Below are 18,092 nucleotides of genomic sequence, written 5' to 3' on the forward strand. Positions count from 1 at the left end.
TGCCAAATCCGGCTAAAACAGTACGGAACAACAGTGTTTCTTCAGGAAAGGCAGCAGACATTTATTCAAACACTCTTTCACGTAAATTTCTTGGTTGACAGTCCCGGAAGCTATCAAAATGCTGCTTTTCAAGCCACAGGTACAGATGGCTTGCCAAACCAGATATTTCTTTACAAACTTTGACAGTTTTATGTGCTTGAAAATATCTGCTACATTTCCCCTTCCTTTTGCCGTATAAAACTCCTGTCCCGGAAGTTGCTTGTAGTCGGCTTTGACGTAGGTTTCGTCGTCCATTACCACGCAGTCAAACTTCGTCAGCATCGTCGTGTACAGCCTCCGGGATCGCGCTTTGGCCGTCGTATTTTGTTTATCATCGCGATTTGGAGTCACTACCTTCTTGTAAGTCGATAGTCCGGCTCGTTTTTTGGCTCGATGCACGGTTGTAGACGATACACCCAGCTTATTTGCGGCATCTCGGAGAGAGAGGTTAGGGTTTCGCTTGAAACTACCGGCAACTCTCTTTGTCGTCCCAGCGGCTTCCGGTTTTCGATTTCCCCCCGATCCAGACTTCCTGGCTGTCGACAAACGTTCCCCAAACACTTTAATTACATTTGTTTTTGATTTGGCAACTTTTAGCGATTTTGCCAGCTTTGCGTGCAAGTAGCTCGGATTTTCGCGATGCGCGAGCAAAATTTTGATACGCTGCTCTTCTTGCTTGGACGGCATTTTGACAACTGAAGAGTGAATTCCAAAATCAAAATAGGAGCACTATTCTACACACACACCTTCAAAATGAGGGGTGTTCAGGTTTTTTAAATGCAAAATTGAAAGAAATGCGTAAAGTTTATATTGACCAAATTTTGACCGTATCACCCTTTTTTTGTTCAAACATACTCTTTTTCTTACGTGCACATTTCCTAATGAATTTGTTGACATAGATTAATATAAAATTATATATAATATTCCATTTATACTTACATTGCTGACCTTTTTTTTTTGTTTTCACATTCCTTACAAAACCAAAATATACAAATAATAAAGACCAACTACACCTCAAAAAAAAAAAATCGCCTCTACAAAATATACTACCAAGCATATATATTTTCAGAATTTGGTCAACTGAATATGTAAATTCAATAATGTTTAGACTTAAATATTTCAAATTTTTGGCGAGCCTGGTTAATGAGCCATCCGCATACCAAAATAAAATTAAAGTAGAGCACCATTTGCTCTCAGTTGATTCTCTCACTGGGTTAAGTTGATTTCTTTGGTTATCTATATCCGTCGCCATCTTTATTATTATTCTCTGGCTCTATCTGACATTTCTAAATTAATATATGTTTGCATCCAGATACATTATATTCAAGAAAATGAAAAATTTTGATATGAATAATATGAATATATGTTCTGACATATTAACATATATGTCACAAACATATTGTACTAGTTTATTAACTTTGCACTTAAAAATTGGAGTTCCAAATATATAATTTTTACACCGAAACATATGAAAAACATTAATTTTCGTCCACCACTACTGTTTAACTATTTTTCTAACGCCATTTGTTCGCGTACCCAATCGGTAGAACTTAAAGAGCAAAACGATCAAAAATAATTTAAGGCTCTTATTTAAACTGATCCTGAAAAAATAAAAATATTCCATTGTAAAACTCCTTATTAAAATATTTTTTTTTTCTGATTCGTTGACATAAAATCCCTTGTAAAACCAGCTATGATACATAATAAGTTAAATTTGTCTTGTTTTTTCCCCTTACATACATTTTATTTGCGGCTAAATTTTATATACGGCTAAAAGTATGAACGCTAAGAGAATATTAAAACAAAATATACATCACGATGAAAATAATCAAAACATTAAATTCATTTATGGAAAAGAAATAAAAATATATGTAAGGATTATTTACTCCATACATACTGCAAATAAATATAGTTATAATCTTTGAAATTATAATATTACACATTATATACACATTATTTTCTAACCAGTAATAAAAACTAAATATAGAGTTATGCAGCGAAAGCAAAAAAACTAATTCATACATATAAGAAAGGATTACGAAATAACAATAAACATACGTGTAAAGGTTATTTATTGTTTACATAAAACACTTACAAAGAAATAAAATTGTAATCCATTCAAGTAGAAAAGTAGAACATTTAGGGAAGTACATGTTTTTTTAACAATCAGCAATCAAAACTCAAAAATAGAATCGTACAGCGAAAGTAATGCTTCCATATAAAACAAAGGTCATTACCATCGAAATCATAGCTCTCTACATATCTTGGGATAGCTGTAAGATCATAATACATTGGGTGAATATTGCATTGTTTTATAGCCCCTTGAGAGATTTGCTGCAGTCTATCGCAGTTTTATACAGTTTGAACGTTCTAATATACCATATATCAGCTAAACGGCCATATTTAAGTAACCTTTGCTTTGGCAATTCCTTCGGACTTCCTCTGTTTGACCGACAACGTAATTCAGTCGTTTTATCATAATTCCATTAGGATCCACAAAGCATGTAACATCATTGTTTAGAGATTACTCTTTTTACGTATTTGTCTTATAAAATTCTAATGCTAAGACATGTCACAGATAGTTGATATACCGGCAGGTCATCTAACTTATGGCCATTGAGCGATACATACAGCCTTGTAGTACTGACATATTAGAAATAAGTACACATTACGGATGAATCAAATATTGGAATGATTTATATTCTATACTTGACGCATAACTTATACTTATGCTGAATAGGTTGTATATACACTGAAAAAAATATTGTCGTGAGGTCAAAGATTTCATGTCTTTAAAAGACGAATGCAAATTTTGCTTAGCGTAGAACACGCATTTCTCTAATATAAAGTTTTTTTTTCTTGGCCAAAACTTTTCAATGAAGTGGTATTGTCCTTATAGTTAAGTGATTTGACTTAAAAATGCGTATCATAACATGAAAGAAAAAATGTTTCGGCTAAGGTCAACTTGACTTTAATAATTAAGAAAATTCTTTAAATTTAATGAAATTGTCTTTAAATTTGTTGTCTTTTTGAATCTTGACTATAAAGCAAAAAGTCGTTCAAATATATGACATGTTTTTCAACACTTTATTTAAAAAATGTTTTTTACTTGAAACATAGCATAATTTCTACTGGAAGACGAGTCTTAATGGAAAATAAGGTTGTCGTTAATACGTTTTTAGAGGACTTTGATAGCATATGAAGAAAAAAAGCTGAAAAAGCGAAAAATTAAAAATTGCAAGTACACAAAGCCCAAATTTAAAAGAGAATTGTGTCTTAAAAGTATCCTTACTTGCATTCTCCGCTTCTTTGGCTCGGAATCAATACCAAAACTTTAAAGTAAAGACAAAATCTTTGGAACCGGGCATACTTTTTTTCAGTGTACAAGGTTGACTTAAACTCTTAAATGCACAAGGTCACCGATTCCTCAAAAAAAAATGTTAAAAAATATGTGTTTAAAAAAAATAGTGGTTGTATCTTACAAAATAACATACAATGCGAAAAAAACTAAGTTTTTATTTACAAATCAAATTGTTGATTTTAGTAGAGAATAGAGATATGTTTACACTACATAGATTATTTATCAACATTACTTTCGTCTTTGGTAAATATTATTTAACTTCCAATTTGTAGTTTTTTGAATTTTTGATCAAAATATGTTTTTTTAATTTTGACTGCAGATTACTCAGAAGTATAAACAATTTTCCCGAAAAAACATATTTTTTGAAATAGAGCTATGATGTATTAAATAAAACAAACTTGATTTCATAGAATTAGGTAAAAATTTTAAGACGTACGAATTTTTTACTGATTGTATCTTAAAATACACAGTGCGCATTTAATGGTTAAGTAGCACCACATTATAAAGCCATACTCGTATAAGTAAGGTATTACATGAATTTATAATTTTTTCTTTCTGTATTTAGAATAATTTAATTTCATAACATGGTGCCAGATGCAATGTGAATTAAGAAATAATTTATTTCTTAAACTGATTTGTGAAAATTTATAATACAAACGTGGATCGCATTATTATTTAAATATGTAATCAGATCGATTGAAAAAGCAAAATATAACATGGAGTGGTATTTCCGTTATAAAGTAACAACCAGCTATCCGCTCCCTACTGTATGTACCGAAAAATCCGTACATAAAATTTTTTTGTAGTTAAATTTTATTATTATTTTTTTTTTGGAAATTTTCCACAGCCCAATGAAATTTTCCTTTTGTTAAGTATGCCTAAAATATTTTATGAACTAAACGTGGGTATAAAGTTCAATGACCGTACACATAAGTTCAATACAAGAAAATGTTCGTTCGATTGCCAAAAATAGTAAGAATGGACTACAGTATGGTTAAAATGGTCATGATTTAGTGCCTATGATTTCGTTCCTTACTTTTCGTTCTTTTTATACCCTGCGCCACACTGTGGAACAGGGTATTATAAGCTATTATAAGGTATTATAAGCTAGTGCATATGCTTGCAACACCCAGAAGGAGACGAGATAGACACATGGTGTCTTAGGCAATATTGCTCAGGGTCGGCCTCCGAGTCAGCGTTGCCAGAATTGTTTCGCCAAAAATCGCTAGATTTGCCCAAAAAATTGCTAAAAATATAGCTAGAAAAACAGCTAAAAATTGTTTGTATCAAAAATCACATTTTTGATTGAAATTTAAGAAACTTTTTCACTTAAAATACATATTAATTTTATTGTATTCATTTTAATTGTATTTCCCAAAAAATTCCCATCAACAGTTATAGATATTATACAGAGAGCCCTCCGGATGACTGAGAAATGGGCGAAAGATAATGGTCTTGGGGTAAATCCTGCAAAGACAGAACTAGTCATGTACTGCAAAGATCGCAAAACTCCCACGGTTAGGCCCATTTCCTTAGGGGGTATTGAAATTCCGTTTAGGGAGTGTGCAAAATACCTTGGCGTTATTTTGGACAGGAAGCTGAACTTTAACCTTAATATTGAAGAAAGGGCGAGGAAAGCACCGATAGCTTTATACTCGTGCAAAAAGGCAATAGGGAAAAAGTGGGGGCTAAAACCAAAAATTGTACATTGGCTATACACGGCAGTGGTTAGACCTATAATACTATATGGTGTTGTAGTCTGGTGTCCGGCACTTTACCAGCCGACAAGTTTAGACAAAGTTCAGCGTATGGCGTGCTTGTGTATCTCAGGTGCATTCAGCAAGACAGGAACAAACTCCCTTAATGTCATACTGCATCTATTGCCTTTAGACATTTTGGCCAAACAGTCAGATGCAACAACGGCTGTGCGGTTGCGCGAGCTATCGCTGTGGTCGGAAAAAAGTTACGGTCACAGTTCGGTCCTCAAAATAATGCAAGATGTGCCTAACGTAGTGGATTACACTTTGGCGAGTCCACTTTTCGACAAAAAGTTTGAGACTCTAATTCCCAACAGAGAGGCGTGGTGTACACGGAACAATCTGGTTGGTTCAACAGAAGAAAATAATCGAGAAGGTTCAACGGTTAAAACTAGAAGTGCCCATATGTAATAGGTACCTTTAGTTAATGTGGTATCACAATGGACTGAATAGTCTAAGTGAGCCTGAATCTTAATCGGGCTGCCACTTTAACCTAACCTAACCTAGTCTAACAAAATGTTCTTTCATGTAAAGATACCCAGTTTTATGTATAATAACTAATCACTTAACTATAAGGACAAAACGACATCACGGACAAATTTGTCGGCTTTTGGACAAGGAAAAAACTTTATATAAGAAAAATGCACAAATATTATGCTAAGCCAAATTCGCGTTCGTATTTTATAGACATGAAATCTATTTTTTTTACATTTAATTTTTAACTTTGTAATAACATAATAACTTGAGAATATTGTAATAACATAATAAGGACACCATAAACTTTACAACAAGGTGTATTTGCTGTAAAAATGCCTCGCATATTGACGGGACTCATTATTAACCCTTTCACTACTGATGTCCACTTAGAAGGACATTCGAAAAAGACACCAAATTCTATTTTCCCACTTAGTTTCGGTTTATTTCTCGGTGTTATTTTAAAGTAGAGGCATTCATCTACATAAGCTATATATATTGTCCATATTGGTGAGGTCTAAAATACATTTTTATAAACTTCTTTAACAATAAATGAAAAATACGAAAATTTGAGACAATATTTGTACTGTATGTTTCTAGTAAATGCACATTTATACAAAAACTATAGCTGATATTTTTACGGGTTCTTTTTTGTATTTTTTCTCACACTTTGAACGATATTATAGGCCAAAAAGCGCTTATTTTCGCAAGGCCATTTGGTCACAATTCAAGAATCACGTTTTCAGAACAAGCTCATATAGCTCTTGAAGTAATTGAGGTAGGTTTTCAAAATGACAATTTTTGTTCTACGTGCTGTTAGTACAAGTAAAAAAAGAAGAAAAATAAATGTTTTTATCATTAGGTTTATTTCGGTAGTGAAAGGGTCAAAGTTTCAATTAAGCGACATATTCATAAAGCTATTCATGTTTAAACAAATGTAAGTTTAATAATCCAAATTATAGCAGATAGGAGAGGAAAAAGGGATTTCTTACTTCCTAAAAAACTTTAAACTAAAGATCCAAATCCTTAAAATAAGTCTTAGCCTATATTTAAAACGTTTTATCTTAAATATAACGATTCACTATGTCAGTTGATTTTAGGATTATTTCTTTACACTAAAAATGTTTTTCTTTACTTTACAGAAAATATGCCTTAATTGAAAGACTTTAACAGAGAGACGCTAATATCCAAAATTGGTGTCCTAAATGTAATGAAAAAAAAAACTGTTTGAGGCAGAGCTTATAAACTTTCTTTTGATTAAGATATAATTATTTTAAATGAATTTACCTTTAATATTGTGTAAATTGCGTGTACTAAAATTTAGATTGCATAATCTTACATATTACGTCAATATCTTCTTCAGAGTACACACCGAAATTGTACTAGTTTCGCAGAATCGGTTAAGATTAAGTGTCCAAAAACCTACAATTCACCACCTAACATATCTTGGCGATACCAGGCCCATTACCATATAAAATCTGCACTACTAAGTCGGAAAAAGGTAAAAATGCCTAACATTTACCAATACCTCGAATTCATATCTATCTCCAGATAAATCAAAAATGCGCATTTGCAAAATTGCATAAAAAGGCTTTAGATTTAAATATATCCCATAACATTTTGCTCTATTCTAGGACATTAGCCGGTTTAAATTTTAAGCCTAGAGATTTTATAGAAGTGTGCATTTTTCCAAATCGATTCGGTTTTAAATATTTGTAGTTGGAATATGAACATTTATTTATTTCTCGCAACAAATTTTAAAGATTCCAAAATTTTGATGTACGGAATGGTGTACGGTATAATATAGTCTGTTACGCCCGACCTTAGATTTTTCTTATCGGTTTTTACTAACATTGTCCTCGCGCATTAGCCGGTTTAAATTTTAAGTCTAGAAAATATTTGGATCAGATTTAATGGGAATATAACCAAGATATAGAGCACCCAATAAATTTGAAGGATTTGAGATGGTATCGAAAATGTAGGTCTACAAAGTGGTGCAGGGTATAATATAATCGGCCCCGCCCGACTATTGACTTTCCTTATGTTTGGAAGCATTATGAGCCCAAAATATTATATACTTGGAAGAATTTTCTTCAAAAGAAGATTGTACTCAAAACAATTTGTGACTAATTGCATATTCCCTCACATCTTTCTCACTTCCACGAGATTTTTTAGTTCATAGCACCTATTTCTGTAATACAAACAATGTTGAAGTAATTATTAAATTTTATAAAATTTAATAATTTATGGACGGAGAATCGAACCTAGGACCATAGAGTTTGTAATCCAACACACCATCCACTGGGCTACGTAGCTGTTATAATCACCAATAGACAATTATCGTTATAAGTTACATTTATATAGCATAGTTTGCAGCGCCCACGAGCCGATGCAAACAGAAACATACATTTGTTGGCAACATGGAGCAATTGTTAGTATGTCCGCCTTGCATGCAAAGGATCGTGGGTTCAATCCCTGGTCTGACCGAACACCAATTTTTTTTTAGTTTATATATTTATATTTATATATTACTATATTAAATTTTTACAATGAAACTTCGAAATGTGTTTTATTAAAGATTTACAGTCAGGAAAGAACTGTGCTTGATATAAACGAAATAGAGTGATCTTTTGGATAAAATATAATTTTTTTATTGCAAAAAAAAAATTGTAATAAAACAATGTTTTTGGTATAAAAGTTTGAAATTTTCGAAGAAATTCAAAAACTCCAACAAAAGAAGAACGTGAATATAAACATAAATTAGGCGTGAACTATGCTGTACTAGCATTTAACATCATTTTAAATGCATTTAAAATTTATCGTATTTAGATATACAAATAAATATGAATATTTATTAACGAATGATTTTGTACTTAATTTCATTTTTACCTTTAAGGCCGGTATTATGTTGTCATTATCGCTCTAAAATGGCCATGTTCGCGTTTTCTTTTCTTTAATAATTCATTTAAAAAAAACTAAACTTTTTCAATTGTTGCTTTGGATCATTCCCCACTAAGTTATAATACAATTTGCTAAACAAAAGTTATGTTATTCTACTTTTACAGATCGAGTTTTGCCGCTAAAATGAAAAATAATTTTAGCGGAAAAATCGAACTTAATGACCCCTTTTATTTTTGAAAGTATTCGTCAACTTCTCTTGGACTACTTATTAATAAAGAGGAACTAAATTTATTTTTGTTTCTGAAGATCCCTTTGTAATTTTTATATATTTTTCACTGTTGTTTTTTTTTTAATTTCCTTTCTTCCTAAATATTTGGAATTATTCGTCGTATGTTCCGATTTCTTTGACGAATCAAGAAGAAAATTGTGCCCAAATTTAATATTCAAATTAAATAATATTTAGACTTAAGCATATCAAATTTTTTGGAAAACCTTATAAATGTGCCAAACGTATAACCAAAACAAATGAACACATAAAACAGTTTTCCGAAACAAAATACAAGCATTTTCACAGAAATTGCTCCCTTTTGATTCTCTCGCTTTGATATCTTTTGTCAACCCTCCCGGTTTCCATCCTATCTCTTTCTCTATACTCTTTCTCTCTGTTTCGCTCCCTGTATAAAATATCACAACATATATATGTTATATTTGTCCTTAGGTGATTGTAAAGCTAAGTCCAACTTAGAGAAATTATCAAGAAGATTCTTATCGAAAGCGATCTGACAGCAAATCAAAATCGTTTACAATGCCATCGAATCTGGCTCTACAGTTCTTAAACATTTAAAAAACTCGCTATCAGTATGTTTTCACTTTTCACAGCACTATCGCAGACTCTTATCTTCACGTAAGTTGTCAATTGTACGTGCCGTACATTTTGAATGGATCCAGCACGAAATCATTTGTTCATCCAATTTAGTGGTACCCCAATAAACACAGGATGAGCGTTTATCAAATGCAACAACTTTTCAGTTTGAGGGTAACTATAATTATCAACATAAATTCAACTTGACTTGAAACAGCTCATATTCAATACATCTTCAAATTGTTTGCGAATTACTTCCAATTTGCCAAAATGTTGACGAAATCTTTGAAAAGGGGTTGAAGATAATATGAGAAAACTTTGACAAAACACTACCCTAAAATGCAACGAAAAAACCATGTGGTTTTCAATACTTGTTTGTGCAACGAAGTTCGTGGTCAATTGAAAGAAATAAAAAATATTTTAGACAAAAAACTGAATTTACTCCAAATAGTTTCTAATAATACGTAAGTGAAAATAAAAAAATTATATGAAACTTTAAGGAAGACACTAAATTATATCTCTTTGCCGAAAACTAAAATTATGGATTCTACGTTCTTTAAAACATTAAAAAGCTGACCGATGAAAAAATGTTGGACAAGTAACTGGAACTGCTTCAAATAGTTTATAATAATTGGTAAGTCAATATGAAAAATTAAATCAACACTTTAGAGAAGTCACTAAATTTAAATCTCATTGCAGAAAACTAAAATATTTGGATGCTGCATTCTTGGAAACATTAAGAGGTTGACCAATGAAAAATGATGGTGGCTTATCGAAAAGAGAAAGTTTCCATAAATCAAAGTACAATGAATTAAACTTGGTATTTATGCTTTTCCATATCAACTACTGGGTGATAATTCGCATCACGCCTATAGTTTAATTTACATCGCATCATCGGTTTAATTTGATATTTTGTGAATTGAAATTGCTGGAAATTTATTCTAACTCTCTAGTCATCAAGTTCCTTGCTAATTTCCCGAATTTTAATGAGTTTTACAAGAATTTTGTGACACCAACGTTCTTGAGGAATTTTGTGGGTTTCAATACATTTTGTGCCACGAAGTACGTGGTCAGTTATTTTTATTGACATAAAACTGAAATTAATCCAAAACGGTAATTATAATTGGTAAGTCAAAATAAAAAGTGAAATGAAAACGTAATGGAAATCACAAAACTCGATTGTTTTGCAGAAAACTAAAATCATTGGATGTTATATTCTTGGAAGATGTTGACCGGTGAAAAAATGATGAAGGAAACAACAAAGAAAAGATTCCAGAAAACTTGCAAAGTGCAACCAATTAAAACAAAGTGCAACAGTTCCTAAATCAAGAACTTCTGGATGAAAATGTGCATTACATCAATTTACATTCCGTCATCAGTTTGATATTTTGTGAATTCCTCTTGATGGAATCTATTCTAACACGCAGGCCAGCAAGTTCCTCGATAGTAATTATTTGAAATTGTCAGCATATTAATTAATAATTAATTAATTAATAGTTATGTGACACCAACATTATGGGGGAAATTATACATGAAAAATGTTTAAGTTATTTAAAGTTGTATTGATAGTTTTAGTTATTAATACCTTTAATAAGATAATTATGTTTTGATTGGTATTATAACATATTATTATTTTTATATATTGTAAATGTTATTTTTAATATTATTATATTTTTAACGAAAAAAATTAATAAAATGTACAAAATCACTAGAAATTTAGTGTTGACTTTCAGTAAGAACTGGGATTGACTTTCATGCAAATTGTGGTTAGAAAATATTCGCAGCAATATTAGTTTTTAATTTGTCTCCCATTGAAAACTGTTTGAGAAATTATTGAGTAGCAATGCATTTCAATTTGAGGATTACAATTGAGAGATTATTGCTATTGTGTTGAATTTTACTGTTGAGGGTAATGTCTGTTTTTTGTTGAGAACGCGATTTTCTCAACAATTTCTCAACTTGAATAGTACCCTAATCCTTTGAAAAAATGTTTGAAAAATTATTGCATTTTAGTATTTTTCAAACGTTTGTGTTTATTGGGACGACACGACGATATTGGACAAGGCATTTGTATATATTTAGTTAACTTAATACATCGAAAGTAGAGTGTGAATTCTATGATAATTTGAATGTTTTCTAATGAATATATATAAGATTCAGACTTGAATTCAAATGTAAGATTTACTTCAGAATAATAAGAAAATTTCAAAGTATACTTCTAGACATATAAACATACTCTATTAAGTGGGGAGTATTTATATTCAATTCACAGATATTAGCAAAATCAGAGTTGAGTTCAGTGTTTTCCGCCCCAAATTTAGGGTTTTTTTTCACGTTTAGGGGGATTTTTAGGGGTAAAATTTATTTAGGGGGATTTTTGGGGGTAAAAAAAATATCTTAGACCTTATAAACTTGACCAATTCTCAAGCAAATTAGGAACAATTCTAGCATGAATTATGAGAAAAAAAGATGAGGGAAGTCAACAAGAAGATCCTAAATACAAGCAAGTATGCAATAGCATTATTTCCGTTATCTTTTTTAAACGCTTCTGTTGAAAGGGCATTTTTAATATTTGACACAATTAAAAACAATCTTATTTTAACTTAGCAGCTGAAAGCATTTTAAGAGTAAGCCTGCACTGAAAAAAAGCATGCCCGGTTCCAAAGATTTTGTCTTTACTTTAAAAATTTGGTATTGATTCCGAGCCAAAGAAGCGGAGAATACAAGTGAGGATACTTTTAAGACACAATTCTCTTTTAAATTTGGGCTTTGTGTAGTTGCTTCTAGGAAGCACATTTTAATTTTTCGTTTTTTCGGCTTTTTTCTTCATATGCTATCAAAGTTCTTTAAAACCGAATTAACGACAACTTTATTTTCCAAATTCAGACTCGTCTTCCAGTAGAAATTATGGTATGTTTCAAGTAAAAAACCCCTTGAAAACATATCCTATATTTGAACGATTTTTTGCTTTGTAGTCAAGATGCAAAAAGACAACAAATTTAAAGACAATTTCATTAATTTTAAAGAATTTTTCTGAATTTTTAAAGTCAAGTTAACCTGACCCCAAAACATTTTTCTTTCATGTTATGATACCCATTTTTAAGTCAAAGCACTTAATTGTAAGGACAATACAACTTCATTGAAAAGTTTATCGACGTTTGGACAAGGAAAAAACTTTATATAAGAGAAATGCGTCTTCTATGCTAAGCAAAATTTGCATTCGTATTTTAAAGACATGAAATCTTTGACCTCACGACAATATTTTTTTTAGTGTACTTTTTAAATTGATATACATATTTCATTATTACATCCAAAGAAAAAATAATTTCTTCAGGGACGAAATTTTAAACAAACGAAATTGTCTTTTGTTATAAAGTATTTTCTTAAAGAGCACATTTTATTTCTTATTTACCTCAAAAGACAATTTTTTTAGCATCAAACGAAAACTTAGTTTGTCTAAAATTTCGTTTCGCAGAAAAGAAAACTCTTCTTTCAGTATATATATATATATATATATATATATATATATATATATATATATATATATATATATATATATATATATATATATATATATATATATATATATATATATATATATATATATATATATATATATATATATATATATATATATATATATATATATATATTTGTGTTAAATTTAATTTTGGAAATTTTTTGTACTTTTTACATACTTAAATTTTTTGGGGGGTTTTTGAAAAAAAAAACCGATTTGGGGGGAAGCATCAAAAATCGCCTGGCAACACTGGTTGAGTTTAGCTTACACAAATTCAGTACTTAGTTATGACAACAACCAGTGGTTAGTACTTAGCTTGGTCAACAACCAGAGGAAAAACTTTTGAAGTGAGCTTTAATCGATCACAAAGCAAGAGGAGAATAGTGGATGACGTAGTGGACGGGTCAACACAGTTGAGTGAGGAGTAAGATGACGTTTGTTATTTATATATTATTACTGGTCAAAATGCAAAAAAAGCTTTCACCACAAAGTACCTCGAAACGAATATGTTGAATAGATTGTAAAAGCTTTATATCACAGTTTAGCGCAGGTTTTAGAACCCTATTCTCAGCGGTTTTAATTTTAGTGTAGTAGTATGTTTTTTGTTTTGGAAAAATAAAAATGAAGTGTGTACTACAACCCTTCAGTTCTTGGGACTGGTCCCAAACCGGTCGTTTCACCTGTCCTTTATAACCGGTACAGGTCATAGGAGTTGTCATAGGAAGGGTCAATTGACCCCCACATAGATACCTACAAACCAATCCTTTGACCAAATAACCGGTTCATATAGACATGTTAGAGAGACAGTTCTTAAAAAAAGTTTTTTACACCAATTTTACTTTTTATTTTTATCAATGTTTTTTTTTTATTTTCTTATTGTCTAATTTTCACAAATTGGAAAACTTTTTCGCTCCGACCAGGTTTTGAACCTGGGTTTACTGGTACCATAACAGAACGTCTTAACACACTCAGCCACAAACGCCATTGAACACATAGCGTCGAAACGTCAATTTAAATGTTAGTGATATTGGTAGGAAATGAACAAATATAGGGAAAATATAACTGAAGAAACATATCTAAAAATAGAACTTATAGATGCAAAAGGGCCAGAAAAGTGTGAATTAACCCCATGATAGAGACATTTGAACCGGTTAGGGGATGGGTTCATTGTGTTCTACAGACAATTGCATGAAGTGGCTACCAATTGGCTAAATATAACCAGTCCCATGACCAGTATAAAATTCCAACTGCTTGAAAAAAGGGGTCAATTGGCACCAAAAAAACTGAAGGGAATTTTCTCTAAGAAGGAGCGGAGTGAATTTTTTCTCGGAGCGGAGCGTGGCGAGCATCGATTTTGTTCTCCGAAGCGGAGCGGAAAAAATGGACCGCTCCAGATCCCTGCTCATATGTATAGTCAGTGATCCTTCACTAATAACTAGTTCATACAACCTGGTACAAAAATCATATTACATGGCCGGGAAAATCATGAACCTGTTTCAATTAAATTTCTTTTTTTTACATCGAAAAGAGTATTTTTGTTGTTTACGTACTGATATAGTTTGTCGAGTGTTGGTCGTTGCTTATAATCAGCGTTGCCAATTTAGCTTTTTTCCCGCTAGATTTGGCTTTTTTTGAAGACGTTTAGCGGGGAAAAAATGCATTTAGCTTTTAACTTTTTTTCTGGCTTTTTTCATGACCCTTTTAGCTATTTTTGGTTTTTTTATTTTCGAGATGTTCCTCTTGCAATATGGATAAAACTTCGATTTTATTTAAGCCTTGCTGCCAGAATAAGGTTTTCCACATATTTCAAAGCTCATGTGAAACATTAATAATTATTCCGGCCATTATGCGGGCATTTTGCAGCAAATACACCTTGTTGTAAAGTTTTTTCCTCGTATTCATAAAAGATATCGTAAACTTTAAATCTACTATTACCATACAAATTCCTTATATAAAATGTCAGTAAATTATTAGGAATATTAGCATTTGACTCGTTTATTCTTTTTATGTTATTATAATATTTCAAAGTTATTATGATATTACTAAATTAAAATAGTAGATGTGAATTGCTTTGTATACTGAAAAAATATTGTCGTAAGGCCAAAGATTTCATGTTCTTAAAATACGAACGCGAATTTTGGTTATAATAGCGTTTGTGAATTTCTCTTATATAAACTGTTTTCCTTGTCCAAAAGCCGATAAAGTCGTTTTGTCCTTATACGAGTAGTTAAGTGATTCAACTTAAAAATCGGTAACTTTTCATGAAAGAAGACTAGAGTCAAATCTAAAAATTTCTTAAAATTAATGATATAGTCTTTACATTTGTGGAGTTTTTGTGTCTTGACCACAAACCAAAATAGCGTTCAAAAATAGAAGAGGTTTTTCAACATTTTATTCTTATTAAAGTCGAGTCTGAATTTGGAAATTTAAGTTGTCGTTAGCACGTTTTTAAAGCACTGTGATAGCTCATGAAGAAAAAGGCGAAAAAACGAATGAATTCAAATTTGACTCGGAATCAATACCAAAATCATTAGTGTACAAAATCTTTGGAACCGAACATAGAAATAATAAGAGAAATAAAGTTTTGAATGTGGTATTATTTTTTTAACATCAAAAAAATCATCAAAACAAATCTGCTATTTATTAATGGAATGGATTTACATTTACGAAAATTGGACAACAATAGGTTTGTATGGGAAGTTTTCGAAAAAAGTTATTCAGTATAACCTTGCAAGACAGTTAGAATGGGTTTTATTCGCTTGGGTAAAATTAGGAGAATTGTACAGGTTCACGAATTTGTTTGTGGTTTTCTTTAAGCACAAACAAAAACGAACATAAACTTTAAGTTATTTTGCACCATGCCATCCGTAAATTAAAATTTAAAATTCACTAAACGTTACGCTCGGTACTTTTTGTGTATTTTGTCGATCGAACGCCCAACAAATAAAAACTGATTTGAATTGAAAACGACCGGGTGAGCTGGGAAAAAAATGTCAGACAAAATTATACAGACATATATATTTTTATATATATGCACAAACAGAAAGACATCAGCATCAGAATATGAATGACGATAAAAATCAAAATCATTTTGTGGATTTTTTTGATGTTTTCGTCGGTAACCACCTCTTTCGGGCGTCCACTGCGTTCACCGTCATCCGTGCTCATTTCACCACGCTTGAATTTTGCATACCAATCAATTATTGTTGATTTCCCTGGGGAAGAGTCCGGAAACTCATTATCAAGCCAAGTTTTTGCTTCCACCGTATTTTTCCCTTCAGAAAACGGTATTTTATCAAAACACGAAATTCCTTTTTTCCATTTTTTTCACAATAACAAAAGTTGCTTCACAAAAGACGTTCTATCTCACTAACTAATTGACTTACAGACGTCAAATTTTGACACGAATCATTTGAAAGTTGGTACTATATAAAGATAATATGGATTTAATACTAGCGACGCCATCTATGTGTCAGACCGGGGACTTATCAGCCAACCTGTTATTCGTTTCTATTCAAGTAGTGCTCCTATTACAGCATTTCTCGCCATATTTTGATCCATTGTAATCGGCGATAGAAACCAATATTTTCGAGATTTGGTTGCCCGAGACAATAAGTGGCTATTTTGTAAATTTTGGTGTATCTACGAATAAGTGATTACATATTAGGTGATTATATGCTCTAAAAGCACTACTTATTTCATGGCCGAAAGTATGCCTGGGGAGAAGTATTTTCCTTCTAGGACATGCGTATGTAAATGTAATCCGGAGAGATGCCAATTAATAAGTGGTTATTAATTTTTGAATAGGCTTACATGCAAGATTACCTGGTAATGAGAGTTTTTGCTGGGTAGCTCCCATATATAGCTTCCGCCCGATTTACACTCATATGACCACAGAGGCCAATTTTTAACTCCGATTTAGTTGAAATTTTGCATAGGGAGTAGAATTAGCATTGTAGCTATCCGTGCCAAATTTGGTTGAAATCGGTTCAGATTTAGATATAACTCCCATATATATGTTTTTCTGATTTCGACAAAAATGGTCAAAATACCAAAATCGCCACTGCTTAGTCGAAAAGTTGTAAAAATGACTCTCATTTTCCTAAACTTCTAATACATATATATATGGAGCGATAAATCATAAATAAAATTTTGCGAAGTTTCCTTAAAATTGCTTCAGATTTAAATGTTTCCCATATTTTTTACTAACATTGTGTTCCACCCTAGTGTATTAGCTGACTTAAATTTTGAGTCTATAGATTTTGTAGAAGACTATCAAATTCTGGGCTGATCGAGTGATATTTAAATGTATGTATTTGGGACAAACCTTTATATATAGCCCCCAACACATTTGACGGATATGATATGGTATCGAAAATTTAGATCTACAAAGTGATGCAGGGTATAATATAGTCGGCCCCGTCCGACTTTAGACTTTCCTTACTTGTTTTAATATGTGAAATTCACGGATTTGCTTGAAATTTGCAGGGAAGGTTGAAGGTGGTGTCCAGACAATGATCCGCTACTTTTCGATATTTGGTCGGGGAGGGAAATCCCCCTTGAAACTTGCATGAAAGTTTCCCGATTTTCTTGAAATTTCAACTGTTTTTTGGGGTTACCTCTGGACAAAAAGGAAACCTTATTTGTATTTGATCATCCCCTTTTAACAGCACAACCTAACCTTGTCCGAAGATTTTTCGATACCTTGTCGAGGAGTTAAACTTGATTTTTTGAAAATTGACAATTTTAGTGTCTGAAACTTTTCAGGTTTACTTGAAATTTACTGGGAGCGGTAGTCAGTGCACCTCATCATTGTCAATTTTTTAAATTGAAATTTTCCATCTTTTTAAATATTCAGGGAAGGTAGAGGTATGTATGGCAACTAAATACTTAATTCTTTGATATTTGAACGGGAGGGAAAGCTCCTTCCTACCAGACCTTTTTAAGGACAATAACTTAAATTTACATTTATTGACAGACAACATAGATGGTGTTTCATTTTCCGGTACATGTTCGGAAAGGCATCTTCTCTATTTTACTAATGCAAGTTTTTTAAGAACTTTCAAATATTTACTTTGTCTGAATTATTTGACAGGAAAAGTAAAATGTTTTCATGCATTTCAATTAGTATACTCCATTTTCCGGTATATTGAGGGATACCTCTCCTCCTCCGAAACC

The 18,092-nt window shown here is 31.7% G+C and overlaps 1 protein-coding gene and 1 long non-coding RNA gene across 7 annotated transcripts in view; one reads left to right on the forward strand and one right to left on the reverse strand.

Annotated features, from left to right (window-relative positions):
• Window positions 1-18,092, reverse strand: part of 5PtaseI (inositol polyphosphate-5-phosphatase A) — a 307,223-nt gene that overhangs the window by 60,915 nt on the left and 228,216 nt on the right. Inside the window, exon 8 of one of the 5 annotated variants that reach the window (XM_075291077.1) lies at window positions 1,379-1,640. The exons of 3 other annotated variants lie outside the window; for them this stretch is intronic. In XM_075291077.1, coding sequence (XP_075147192.1) covers window positions 1,626-1,640 — 15 coding nt within the window. In that variant the 3' untranslated portion in view covers window positions 1,379-1,625. Of the gene's footprint in view, window positions 1-1,378; window positions 1,641-6,055; window positions 6,445-18,092 lie in introns of those variants that run through there. One more of the 5 variants, XM_075291076.1, reaches the window with a different exon arrangement.
• On the forward strand, window positions 9,551-11,030 carry LOC142239864 (uncharacterized). 2 transcript variants are annotated; one of them, XR_012723128.1, is made up of 4 exons: window positions 9,551-9,858; window positions 9,967-10,028; window positions 10,094-10,520; window positions 10,585-11,030. It is a non-coding gene; the product is annotated as an uncharacterized LOC142239864 (long non-coding RNA). The 2 variants fall into 2 exon arrangements; XR_012723127.1 differs by lacking the exon at window positions 9,551-9,858 and having other exon boundaries at window positions 9,887-10,028; window positions 10,585-11,028.

The sequence above is a fragment of the Haematobia irritans genome, chromosome 1 (genome assembly GCF_050003625.1).
Source record: "Haematobia irritans isolate KBUSLIRL chromosome 1, ASM5000362v1, whole genome shotgun sequence".
NCBI classification, from domain to species: Eukaryota; Metazoa; Arthropoda; class Insecta; order Diptera; family Muscidae; genus Haematobia; species Haematobia irritans.